Source organism: Oreochromis niloticus, linkage group LG14, assembly GCF_001858045.2.
Source record: "Oreochromis niloticus isolate F11D_XX linkage group LG14, O_niloticus_UMD_NMBU, whole genome shotgun sequence".
In the NCBI taxonomy this organism is placed as follows: Eukaryota; Metazoa; Chordata; class Actinopteri; order Cichliformes; family Cichlidae; genus Oreochromis; species Oreochromis niloticus.
Genome location: NC_031979.2, coordinates 5,663,595 through 5,677,386, shown reverse-complemented (window position 1 = coordinate 5,677,386; position 13,792 = coordinate 5,663,595). Strand labels below are relative to the sequence as shown.

Sequence of the window (13,792 nt, the reverse complement as noted above, 5' to 3'; positions counted from 1 at the left end):
AATCACATGAACCTGCACGTTTTAGCGCTGCGATAAAATAGCAATAAGATGGAGTCAGTCTGTTATCAGATTGAGACTGAATGGGGTCTGTTTGTGATAATACAGCAAAAAACTGTGATAGATTAGTGAAAATGTCAATTCTGTTGCTGTTTACATACACAGACCTTCACCTTAAACAGAAATTCACATTAGCTTCAGAGTTCAGCCAGAACCTCAAAGGTTTGAACCAGAAATTCAGAAACAGATAGAGATGCAGTTGCTGCAGGACAGCAGTTCAACCACAAAGTAATATCTGGTTACCAGTTGGCAACCAGCTGAGTCAAGTCCCTTATCGCAACAAAATGCACTACAGATGAGTTGGTCCAGAATGACTCAGATCGTAATCTTGTAATGTGTTCTCTTCCTGTATTTAAAAAATAGATGTCTATTTGCAACCTTTGCCAGTCTGTCTCAGACTGATTGCAATCAGTCTGAATTGGACTTTGATTACTTGGAGACAGGTTGCCTCCCATCAGGCAACCTGTGCAGTCACCTTGTGATCAAAATCATTTACCCAGATGTTGAGGATGATGTGTGCTTAGTCTCTAGGAGACCAGCTGGTGATCAAAGTAACTTGCAGCTGGTCACCGAATGCAAAAAGATTCCATGCAATCACTAAATGACCAGTGTGACTAAGCCATAAAATCCTGGGTCTTGGTGTAGCTACTCAGTTCATTTGTCTGAAATAATAATAGAAGGTCTAAACAACAAGGTGGGACCTTTGTGCTCACATCAGAACTGTGCTTGAGATGACCATACAATGGGTATCCACTCTAATACACATAGAGAACCAAGAGTAGAAAAATTTCTCTGAAACTGAGTGTTTAAAGCAGTGTGAAACATGAGCTGTTGTCAGGGATTTACTCATATATATACTCTGACCTCATCTTTAAAACTTGTATGTATGCAATAGGGACACTAGGGAAAAACAATTAGGTCTACATTAAGGTCTACATCCCCTTAGAGGGACAGGCTTCAAAGGTTATTAGTTTGGAAACTGTGATCAGCCCCTTTCCTTTCATGCTTTACTGTCCACATGCTTTCTGTTCATCAGAGCTTCAGCACAGTCTCATAACAACATCAGTGTTAGCCTCCATCACTTATCAAAGCCTTTCAATTGAACACCTCTACAAAGAAAAAAAAAGAAAAAAAAATTACAATAGAGTTTTTTTTGTGACTAGCGCAGCCAGTTCTATATCTTTGGCAGGGTTTCTGTTATTATGCAGACCCCCTGCTGTTAGCTAGTAATTCAAGATAGCTCTTTAATGGAGCCAGCTGTGTTTATGCTAATTTATGATGATACTGCAAAGCAGTACACTACAAAAAGCCTTCATTTGCTATGCTACACACATAAACAGCTCCAAAGGTGAGCGTATTAGCACCTAGGGCCACGGTCTGAGGGGAAAAAAAAGTTTGCAATTTTGACTGTTTTAAGGTGACATTTACTTTGCTCCAATTTAATATTCTTTACCTTTCTTCAGTGATCAGGCTGTCATTAAACTGAGTCAGCTCTTCCTCTAAGAGTTTTTCACATACATGAAGACTGCTACTGCAGACCCTTAAAATATACAAATTCTTGAATTCAGTGATAGTACTTGTGAAGTAGCTAATCTACAATCTAAAAAATCTGCCAGATAAAAATGATTCATATATATATATATATATATATATATCTATATATATATATATATATATATGTATATGTATATATATATATATATATATATATACATATATGTATGTATGTATATACTGTACATCTAAAAATACAGTTTATTTATTAAAGCTTTGCAGGGATTATAAGTGACACATGGAGGGAAAGCACAAGCCGGGTGAGAGCTACATACTGTATAAGGATATTGTGTTGTAACCCAGCGTACAGCATAGCAGCGACCTATATACAAACACAGCACTGTAAGCGTGTGATGCACTCTAGTGTACAGCGCCGTGGTGTGAGGCATGACCTGGATTATGAGGAAAAAGGCTACTAAATATTTCAGCACTTGGCTTTGGGACACATGGCAATGAGGTTAACACTTCTATCCACTGCAGGGGACAAAGGGATAAGATGAGCCAGTAGGTAAGGTCGCCTTCCACCTATATCTGAGCACCTATACGTGTATAGCCCAAGCAATATAGGAATTTAGAAATTCTTCTATATCATTTTTACTTTTGAAAGTAACTTTTTGTGCTGTTATAAATGTGGATGCTAATATCTGCCATAGTATTTGGCCACTGATAAATTGGGTAGGCTTTAGTCATGTGACCTTAAATTTAGTTTTCCTTTTGAGAACAAGGTAGATGAAGTAGCTAGGAGATCTTTTCACAAAATAATTGTCTGTCAAAGCTTTCCAGGTACAGCAGCAAAGCTTTAAAATGAGTTAATTTAGCTTAATTTATTATAGTTTTGAGGTTTTCTTACATTAGATTAACTTTACTTCATCCTGCATACCAAGAGTTATGTATTTAGCTATTACTTCTGAAATAGCAATCATAAAGATGCAGGTAATGGATCAAATCCTCAGTTTAGTAGAGTTGTGATCATTATTTCGGTTATGCTGTGTTTAGAGTTTGATTGGTGTAGATATGTGTTAATTAAACCAGTGATTTTATAACTATCTGTATGGGGCACAGGAATATTTTATCTTAAACAGAGTTGTTGTTTTTTTTACTATATTTTTGACTATATTGGTGTTTTATGTTAAATGTTGCATCTTCATCTTTTAGCACTATAGACAAAATAGCTGTAATGTCTATTTAATAAACAGGAGTTGAGATCTAATTCTAAATAATTACACGTAGGGTTAGAAGAATGGTTTGTTACTATTTTCTCAGATGGATCATCATCTGTTTTAGGCTCAACTTCCCACATTTTGAGATGAAATATCTTGTTTAGTTGAATGAGCTATGTCTGATAAGTTTTCAAGCGAGATATTATTTCCTGAAGTTATTACTCCTCTTAGCTAAAGGTTGACTCAACTAAAAGCTGGCTCATCGTCACCCGCTCTCCCTTGCATAGCCTTGGAAACAGGACCTTTTTCTTTCAGTGTCAATCATTGCTCTAGATATTATAAGGGTGTTTTTTTTTTAAGCTTACTAATTTAACCTTCATCAAATTTCACATCACATTTCTTCCACTAAAACACAGTGCATCTGTTCATTTTCTTAAGCAGCAACGGGATTCTACAAAGGAGATCTTCCGATCCATCAGGCTGGCCTTTGACCCACGTGGGCCTTTTACACAGTTCCACTTGTAGTTTTTGGCAAAAACATTTCCTTATAAAGGCCCTGATTACTTTGTCTTTTAACCAGTAACGGGACGTGTTACAGGCACATGTAGGTATTACTGGGATTACAAGGAGGAAGGACCTGAATATAGATAAACATTCTATACATGAAAGCCTCACGTGATATAATTTATCAGTCTATACTATGCAATAGCATCTGTGGTCTATTAGTACTTTAAACAACAGACAGTTAAGGTAAAACACACTTCCTGCTGGGGATTGGCTTGAGTTTCAGTCTGAGTTCAGCAGCCACTTCATCAGCGTCTGAAGCTTTGATTGGTCACAAATCAGATCAGGGGAGGAACATCGAGTGGCACGTTTATGCAGCACTGCAGCATTTTTAGCCACAGAATTCTCTCGCCTCCTTCCATGTAGAAGTAGACACAGGAAGTAAAACAGAAACTGAGCAGTGGGGACCGATCAGGTAAAGTGTTCTGATTGGTCGGTAAACTCGTCTTCCTCGACTCTCATTGGCTCCACAGCCCCAGATGAGTGTTGCGACTGGCTTGAACAGCTCTGTGTGTCATCCTCGTACTCTGCCATCACTGCCCTTGTCCTCCTCCTTGGGCGCTCCTCTCTTCTCTGCACTACCCTATCCTTCTTCTCCTCCTCATCCCCTCCCCTCTCTCTCCTCCTCGCCCCTCCTTTCCTGTGCTCCCCTACTGTCCACATGCTCTCCTCCTCGTCCTCCTTCCCTTGTACCTCCCTGTCAAAGTCCAGCAGCTCTTCCATCATCTCCTCTATCTCCATCTCTCCATCCAGCTCTTCCTCTACTTCCGAACGGAGCTCGCCCATGCTCTCAGTCCGGTTGGTGTCGTCTGTTTCCTCCTCTTCCCCAAGCCCCCGTAGCCTTTCAGGGGGGTCGCTGGCCTGGCTCTCTCCAAACTCCAGGATGGTCGGCAGGTTGCCTTGCTTGGGACAGCGCTTTCTCAGGCTGACCAGGAAGGGCTGCGGCAGGGAGAAAATGTCCACATTGTTGCCCAGGTCAATCCATGTCACGCTTGGGAAACTGCCTGGATCCTGAGGAAAAAAATATTCCCATGTTGCAGTATAAGCACTATGTTCAATAGGTATTTTCAACATAAATGCAACAAATCAAGCTAAAATCCTCAAAGTGGTCAGTCTGTTAGTATAAATTTCAAAGAAAGAAAAAAATAAAAACTAACACCAGATTAGATCACAGAAAATATTTCTAGATTTGTCCCTTTCTCTCAGATATTATTTACCCATGTTTTGAAGAAAGAAAAACCTAGTTGCACTAGCAAAGTGATAAAAACCCTTGGTTCTTAAGGTGGAAACCTGGAATCATTCAGGAAATACTGGGAGACTGATTTCAGCACTGAACACTAGTGAAAAATACTTTGCTAAAAGGATTATTAGTGACTTGAATTTTATATTGTAGGGCTATCAAGGCTCAAAACTAAATTTATTTTGGTTTAAGCAACAGTTTCCCCTTTTCTGGAGAGTTTCCTTTATCAAATATGACAAGTATATAGTATGCAGCTTCAGACACTCCTAACATCTGAGGGATCTGAGCATATAAAATAGTAAAAGCACTGTATGAAAACATTGATATCTAACTTTCTGACCTTCAGGGCGTCTGTCAGCTCCTTCAGAATTGCTCTGGTCAGCCTGTTTCCGTTCAATGCCAGTGTCTCCAGGTGTGGCAGAGAGGCCAGTGTGGGGAGCAGCAGGAGGAAAGCCTCGTCTGTGAGCTCAGTGAAGCCCAGCTCCAGGCTGATCAGAGTAGACGCGTAGCGCTGCAGGTGCGCACACAGACGCTCCATGTCCCGAGCTGTCAGAGGGATGCCGGAAAGATCCAACGCCCCGCTGGATGGAGGGGCTGACAGCACTGCCTTCAGACTGGAGACAGACAGAAAATGATGCTTTGTGTCAGTTATGAACTCCAAAAAACTTTGGATGCTTTGCAAAATGTAAATAATGAAATCGTTAATTAATGATTTGCAAATCTCATGTGTCCATACTTTATTCACAATAGGGCACAGAAAACATTTAGAATGTTTACACTGAAACATTTACAAATAATTGAATGGAATGGGGGGCCCTATAAAAAAAAAAAACCACCCCAAATTTCTCTTTCTCCACTTCTAATCTCTTTCTGCCTGATTTAAAGTCTGTTCAGCTCACTGTGTGGAACCCATTAGATTTAAATGTAAAGTAACATAAGGCCAGAACTATCAGTGACACTAATAAGTCCTTGTGCATTCCCTGACAGAGAAAATTGTATTTAATATTCAGTCATGATAAGTCGTATCATGGCTACTTAATAAGATCCAACCAGCCACTCATACTTGTCTGTCTCAGATGTCTGAAATAAGCTTCAAAACTAGAAAACAATATGGCCACACTGCATAAGGTCAAGTACACATTGTACATTGGAAGCTAATGGAAACTACAGAAAGAGCAGGCTGGGGTTAAAGGGATCTCTGGGGGCACACAAGCAGAGAGACAGACACACTAAGGGGATTTAAGGCTTAAGAAACTGAAGTGCGCTGAATTAAAAAAATTGCCATTGAGCAGCAAAACACCCAAAGCTTTATACTCTCCAACTGCACGGATGCAGCTAAAAATAAACCCAGCGGGTTGCCTGGTCGAGAATTACATAATGAACGGAGCACAAAGAATTCATCTGGGGTTGGGTGAAAAGGAAAGAAGAATACTAATCAGAAGTTTCATTTTGCCATCTTGCAAGTGAAAACAATACTTACAATGCCGACCGGAGCCGACAGCCAGCACCAATTATCGCTCGCAAATAACACACACACGTTGTGACGTTCTTGAACACACACAAAGGAGGATATTTAATTGAGGATTAACCCACTGGAGGTAAATCTGCTTCTACCAGCCACTATGGTGGTGCCACAGCCAAAACTTTGTGCCACGAGTGTTTACATCGATGGAACATGAGACCTTCAGCTCTGAGCAGCACAAAGCCTGCCAAACGTTTTCTGAGAAACAAGTAGCTGTGAGATTTAATTGTTATCATCAACAGCTGAGTATGCTTATCTACTCACATACCAGAGGGACATGAGAGGTATCAGAGGCAGAGCAGCCTAAAGCAAAGCAGTGGGTCAAATTTAGACCTCCAAAAATGTTTTCCTCACTATCCCATACATTCCAGAAAGTCTTCTGTCGCCAGAATGTATTTTTAGTTTGATTTGTGTGGGGGAGGGGAACCTGCTGTCTGTCTCTGGTATTGGGGTGATGTGTTCATCTGTCTTTGTCACAGTGATGGTGGGGTCAGTAGAACCAGCATCCTATCGCTGGGGTTTTCATCAGGGGGTCTTGCTCTAAAAAGGTCATATCTGTCACATATACAACCCGAGGCCAATGAAGGCCATACATATATAGCAAGACACAGCTCTTTTAATTAGCATCAGTATGCTATGACATGATTTTCTGCGTTGGCCCTTTATGTCAGTCCTAACAAAGACTCCAATCTGACCCACTGAGCGAAAACGTAAAGGAAGCCATAAAGGCATAAATTTGAGACTTTTAACAATATACTCATAAGTTTTACATCACAATAAAGACTAAAAAAGTAACAGATAAACAATAAATGACATTCCTGCTTTTTTACTCTGTGGGTTTAAGTAAAAAAATGAAAACAAAAGAAGATGAAATACTCTGTCATTAAAATACATTTTCCATTTTACAGTTACAGGACATTCATACCTTCAGATTTTACACATTTATTTCTTACACTTTAAGCTCTAAGAGTCTAAATCACAGCTATTAAATGTGTAGTTAGACTTCTTTTCACTGACAGAAAGGGGAGTTTCACTTATCCAGCCCACTTAAGGTCAAAGTATGCGGCCCATGAAGTAAAATGAGTTTGACATCCTTGCTTTTGTACAGTGTTAGTATAGTATATTTAAGTGCCTCTTGATGGGTTTGTGCTTCTCCTGTTTAGATTTGTTTGCTTCTCTTAAATATCCACTTTCTGCCTCCGTGTCCCTGAAACTCTGGTTTTTTATACTCTGGATGTGAGGTCTATTTCTGTTTAGCTGTCCAAGAGATGTTCCAGTGACTGTGAGAGTTTTTGTCTATCTGTCATGGTCCGCAGTCTGACTCTGTGTTTATGTTTTAAATGTATTAATATTCTGTGGTTTTGTTTATTTTGGGTTGTTTGTGATTATCCCTAGTGTTTTGTGTCCTCTGTGCTCATCTGTTCCACGTTTCAAGTTCCTATGTTCTGTCTCCCCAGTCTGTGTTAAGTTTGCGTGTTGCGAGTTTTGTCGGTGTGTTTCCTGTTTTATTTTGAAGGTCCGTTTCTCTTGTCAGTGTTTCTAGTTTCGCTTCCCCTTGTCTTGTTATGTCCAATTAATCCAAGCCATGTCTCCCTCCTGTCTCCCATTCTCTGATTGCCCTGTGTGTATTTAAGCCCTGTATTTTCTCGTGTTGGTTTGTCTGTGTATCTCCCTGTGTGGTTTCCCTTAGACTCCCTGCAGCTCCATTTCAGGTCTGTTGCTGTTAGTTTTCTCCAGTTTAGGTTATCCTCAGGTTCTGTTTCATGTCCGCTGCGTTTCTGTTTATTTCACCTCCCTAATAAAAATCACATCTGAAAGCTGCCTGCATCTTGGGTCCTTCATTAAATTCCACACGGCTTGCCCTGCTAGCCGTGACACTATCATGTGTAAGAGGTAATCTTGGGACACTGGGCATATTATAAAATGACTGGAAGTCTTAACGATGACCTGTGCAAAGTGTAACAAACCAAACAAAAGCCAATAATTTCCAAATAAGTTAGCCTAGTAGTAAGTCTGTCTCCAACCAATGGCAGTCTGCAGTTTTTCCTGTTTAAAAAGGGGGTTTTCTGTCCCACTGTCCCAAGTGCTTTTTTGAAATGTGTTGCTGACTTAAAATTCAAAATAAGCACCAAAACAAAATGATAGGAATATTTTGTTTCCTCGTGTCTTTGTACATTCAGTCGAAACAAACAGTTTGAATGAACTGCAAGTTACATTTCTTTTTAAATGTACATTATACAACATACGTTTTAGTCCTGACCTTCTTTGATATTGGTATTACGGGACTGAAAATATTTTCAGCCCTAATTTATACAGCTAAAACAAAAAAATCCCTTTATGTTCTAAAGGCGCTGAATGTCTAAAGCAGCTTATATTTAAGTTTAACAAGCCAGAACTTGAGAATTTTTGGCATTTTTTTCTTAAAAATGAATCCTATCACTTCTCTAGCCTTGCACAGGTCTACAGGCTTGAACTTTGTCACTTGGGAAAATTCTTGCCTCACAAGGAATGTAGAGCAAAGACAGTAAGATCCTTGTAAAGGAAAAACTAGAATCAATCAGATCCTTCAGGTGGATGCTGGCGTGAATGACATGCTGAAAGCAGCAGCAGCAAGAAGTAGCACAACATTCAAGTGAGTGATGTGGAAGCAGCTATGCAGCAAAACAACAAGCAGATCACTGATAGCTCACAAACACCGACATGACTGAACACTGGAAATGTGTTGCGGTGAGACAAACTGGACAAATTCCAATGAAAATGCAAATAGACTAGCAGCATGCTGTGTTCTCCAATCGACAGTGTGCGGCTGCAATTTCAGCCTCTGGCCTTGATGTGACAGACAGCATGTTAACAGCCTGGATAGCTCTCGTCTGGTTTCTGCCCCTTTCACATCCTTTCTCTTTATTTGTAATGGACATGCCTTTCTGGGATGGTATTTGATGAATTCCCTGAAGAAGTATGCAGCCTGACATCTTAGGGGATCTTAGCATGTCACTGCAATTTCTTTCCTCAGTTACTTACATCTCAAGGTCAAATGTGAACAAAAGAAAATTGTAGGATTGTACAACACTTTAGCAGTCTAGCAAACTAAATGTAGAAAAAGGTTGTTTTAGCAGCAGCTAAATCCTGACACAGAAGCCCAGCCACTGGAGTCTGTTTAAATCAAGCCACCATATTCTGGTATACGTATTAATCCACTGCTGCAAATAGTCCCTAACATTGATGCTGGTACTTGTGTGAGTAACCTTTGCTAAAACCCATAGGAGCGGTTTTAGAAAATGGCAGTCTTAATAAGTTATATAATCACCAATCAAATGTGAATTAGTGATATTAAAGATTCAATAATGTTGGCGACATCACAGCGAGGTGCAGTTTCACTCAGATTTCCACTTGCACAGAAACAGCTCATTATACTGATACCGATTGCTGGCATGGGTGTAGAGCTGGACTGTTGTAACTGGCTAGCAATGACTTTTAATTGGTCAAAATAAGAGTCAAGTAAATCACTTGAGTACGGTGGTGGTCTCTCTGATGGAAGAAAAATAAAAATGGTAATGCATATCACCAAATGTGGTTTGTACAACAATTAATATAACTGGGCAGCTTGGCCATAAAAAACCCCAAAACATTTCTTTGGAAAAGAATTAATGCAGGGGTCCCCAATCCCAGTCCACGAGGGCCGGTGTCCCTGCAGGTTTTAGATGTGTCCTTGATCCATCACAGCTGATTTAAATGGATAAATTACCTTCTCAACTGCCGTTTCTCAATTCTCAAGTACGCGAGTACGTACTCGCATTCTCGGCGAGTACGTACTGGCCGAGAACGCACGGGAGTACGGACTCGCCGAGAACGCGAGTACGTACTCACGTACTTGAGAATTGAGAAACGGCCTTTATCTGAGTTTCAGACGAAATGCATTCTGGGATATTTAGCTGTACCAAGTCCACACAAGTCACCACCGATGCATGCTCGATAAAACGGGCGGAGCGAGAACACATCCGGGACTTTTTCGCGTTCTCGGTTTGATGCGTACTTCGAATTGGAACAGTACTTGGTCTCCGACTGATGACGTATCACGAGTACACGAGAACGCAAGTACGCACAAGTACGCATATTGAGAAACGGCCAACATGTCTTGAAGTTCTCCAGAGGCCTGGTAATGAACTAATCATGTGATTCAGGTGTGTTGACCCAGGGTGAGATCTAAAACCTGCAGGGACACCGGCCCTCGCGGACTGGGATTGAGGACCCCTGAGTTAATGGAAAGGCCTAGGATTGCAGTAGCCTGTATAACGGCGCACGCAAGTACAAATAATTGTATTTTCTCACACCGTTTGTTGACAGTGAGAGAAAAATAGTCCACCTTTAGCTACTTACATATGTACTTTTTAATTCCTTACAGGAAACAAACTTAGAAATAATGCAAATGGGGTGGAAAAACACCTCCAGGCTATTGTGGCCACCACTCACAATCTGGGTATCAGACTTCCTCCCACATTGGCCCTAGAGGTTTGTGCGGCAACCCAGCTCAACGCAGCAGCCCATTTCCTCCTTTCTAAGTGAAAGTGTGCTAATTAGTTAACACAGCTGGTGCAGCGATGCCCTCAGCTCTCCATTACAGGTGGTTTGAAACCGTTGATCTAATTGTTAGAGCTCATAATCTCCTCCCATGCTCACTGCTCCACCCCAGCCCAGCTCTGTCTGTGCGGACTGTTTTTCTGCCCTGAACAGGAAACAGACAAACACACACACACAATTGTAGAAAAGCACATTTATACACTTATCAGCCTGAGGGCTATCTTCAATCATAGCCCTCCGTCTGATGTGTCATCAGCTTGGACAAATGTTTCTGGACTACTTTCCCATGGTTTGCCGCCCTCCCCAGTTTAAAATAATAAATAGAACAGGCAAGCCTTGTAGTGTACGAAAAACCCCCAAAACAGATAAGAAGCTGAGAGAGCTCATGATACATTTGGCTTCAGATCAGAATCCCACGCTTTAGAGAAAAAGACACCCCCCCAGATCTAGCTGAGATCCCCTCTCCCCCAGATGAAAAACAAACAGGAAGATGGTGGAGTAGGTCATTTGAGGCATATATACCAGAAATGTAGACTTTGACAGTACTGCTTTGGAAATATTACATTAGAGGGTCACAGACAGTTACTGTTGTTTTGTTTATCAGAATACCAGTGGAGCACATTACAAAGACCTATATTAACAAATGTAATTTAAATCATTTAATCTCAAGGTGCTTGTTGATAAAACACCAACAAGGTCATGTTCCTCTATGAACAGAGAGCTGGTGAGTGTGGGGAGGAAGAACTTGTTCACAAGGAGACCCCACCAGCAGAACCTGGATTAGGCAGGGGCAGTCACCCACATGACTAGTTGGGAGTGCGGAAAAAGAGAGCAAAGTGCACAGAAAGTAAAAAGAGCCAAAGTTGGACTAGGAAAACATACCTACAGTCTGCTTTGGAAATCTCATTGTGAGTTTCTTTTCTTTTCTTTTTCCTTTCTTTCAAAAAGAGTGTACAAAATGTGAATACAAGTAAAATAATGTAGTAGTTATATTAATAACACTTTTATGGCCCTTGTCATAGTATGTCAGTCACATTGAGATAACAATAAAAATTACTGACAGTAATAGAATTATTTGGCTTGAACTCACAATATGATCCTTTAAATATCCTTACTGTAAACACAGTTAGCTAAACGGTTCTTTCAGCTGCTCCTTTACTCGAAAGGGGTCACCACAGCTGGAAGCACCACATGTCTTAATTTGACAGTTTGTTTTTTTTAACAGTCACCCTTCCTGATGCAACTTCTAAGCTTTTTGTCTCCCCCTGGAATCGCACCAGTGATCCTTCCCTTGTTGGGCAAATGTGCAAACACCCACACTAAATTTAAATTTCACCCACAATCATAATATGAAACAACAACATGAAGTCTGACACTGGGGTGGTTCATTGGCTAGCACTGTTGCCTAGCAGCAAGAAGCTTTGTGATTAACCTTCCTGTGGTGTGTCTAAACACATGCATGTTGGATTAGGTGGTGGTATGGTACATGGACTGCAGGTTTGTCAGAGTCAAGAGTACAGTCCCATTACTGAAGTGCATCATTAAGCCCCCCGTCCATCACTCCTACTGCAGACACCAGCCTTTTCCTCCTTTTCTTAGACTTGGCGCAGCCTGGTCACTACACTGACTCACTACACCTTCTTGTGGTGCAAATCAGTATTACAAAGAAATTACAGTCCAGACCTGTTTTAAAATGTAGTTAATATCTCTGCAGCGCATCACATAGATGTTTCTGATATAAATGACAACTTCATGTCAGTTGTTTCTTCACATTATGTTGACAGTTTTAGTTAATTTTAAAAGCTTTAAAATATTATTCATTTACAGTACTTTTAATTCTTCTTATAGCTCTGTGGGGTGCTATTTGCTTTGAACACACTGTCATTCTTGAGTATGAGCTGGATGTGACCCCGTATGGCCTAACTGAAAATGAATATTATATTATAATATGTTATAATCTAATCTATTATACATGATCATATTTGGAGGCCAACAGGCCCAACGTTCCCATGCTGATGGAGGTTACACAGGTCATCGGACTAATTATAACACTGTATGCTACTTCTCCACTTTTCCCCTGATGTGTTGTCTGTATGGAAAAACCCCCCAAAACAGGAGCCTCATCATTGCCTGAATTTCATATCGCATCTCAGAAAGTGCCAGTTTTGTCCCAGCGCATCTTCAGTACGTCACTGTGGGGCTGCGTTTCACCTCCATCCCTGCACCATCCTCTTCGTGTCTGTCTCTGTCTGACTGCATCTCTTGATACGATCTGTCCAGCCACATATAAATCTCCGTAAACCCACATCACACATACAGTCTTCTCTGCGTGATCACTTCCGCTGAAAGATCTGAAACCACCCACTTGTTTCCCAAAAAAGACTCACAAGGTGAAACTAGGTAAAGCCGTGGCATCCTATTCAGACAGGAAATATATATAAACCCAGCAGGGGAGGCTGGGATGTATAGTATATTAGACAATGTTCTTAATACAGATTCAAATCCTGACCTTTTTTTCTGCTCTACCTGCCTGTGTGTCTGTCAGCCTCACAGATCATTTATCACCCAGTCAGCTCGTGTGTGTGCTCTGTGCTGTGACAGAGAAGGTGACGATCACAAACCCTCTTCTTTGGCTCCTGTAGAATGAGGCATAGAAGTTCTGAGTTCTGCTGTTACCTCACAATCGAGCAGAGAGAACCTTTGTGATCCGTTTTTGTGAGACATTTCAAGAGACGTCACTGACTCCTCTCCAGCTGCCTGGGTCTCTAGTTGTATCCAATCATTCTCCATCAGGAGCCGCATTTATGCAGAATCACTTTCCAAGTAATCACTACAGCATCTGATTACACTGATTAGGATGATTTCAACCAGAGAGAAGTGAGCTGGGGAAGTATGTATTATTAGACAAAACCCTAAAACCACCTACCTGATGCTGTGCAGGTTTGCCAAAACAGCTCTGAGCTGCCGCAGGACCCATGGGAGTTTTGCTTTGCAGTGATGTTTAGGTGGGCGCTAGGTGTCAAATCAAAGCCTTCAGTTTCCCAGCAGATCGCTGTGTTTCAACATGATCATGGGTGTTATTCACATGTCACTGGTGTTAATATTGTGGCTGATCAT

The 13,792-nt window shown here is 41.0% G+C and overlaps 1 protein-coding gene across 1 annotated transcript in view; it reads right to left on the bottom strand.

The window, feature by feature from the left end:
• Positions 1-1,800: 1,800 nt before the first annotated feature.
• Positions 1,801-13,792, bottom strand: part of lrrc75a (leucine rich repeat containing 75A) — an 81,887-nt gene continuing 69,895 nt past the window's right edge. The window contains exons 4-5 of the mRNA XM_013264770.3: positions 4,916-5,189; positions 1,801-4,346 (exon numbers count right to left, since the gene is read on the bottom strand). Coding sequence (XP_013120224.1) covers positions 3,747-4,346; positions 4,916-5,189 — 874 coding nt within the window. The 3' untranslated portion in view covers positions 1,801-3,746. The remainder of the gene's footprint in view (positions 4,347-4,915; positions 5,190-13,792) is intronic.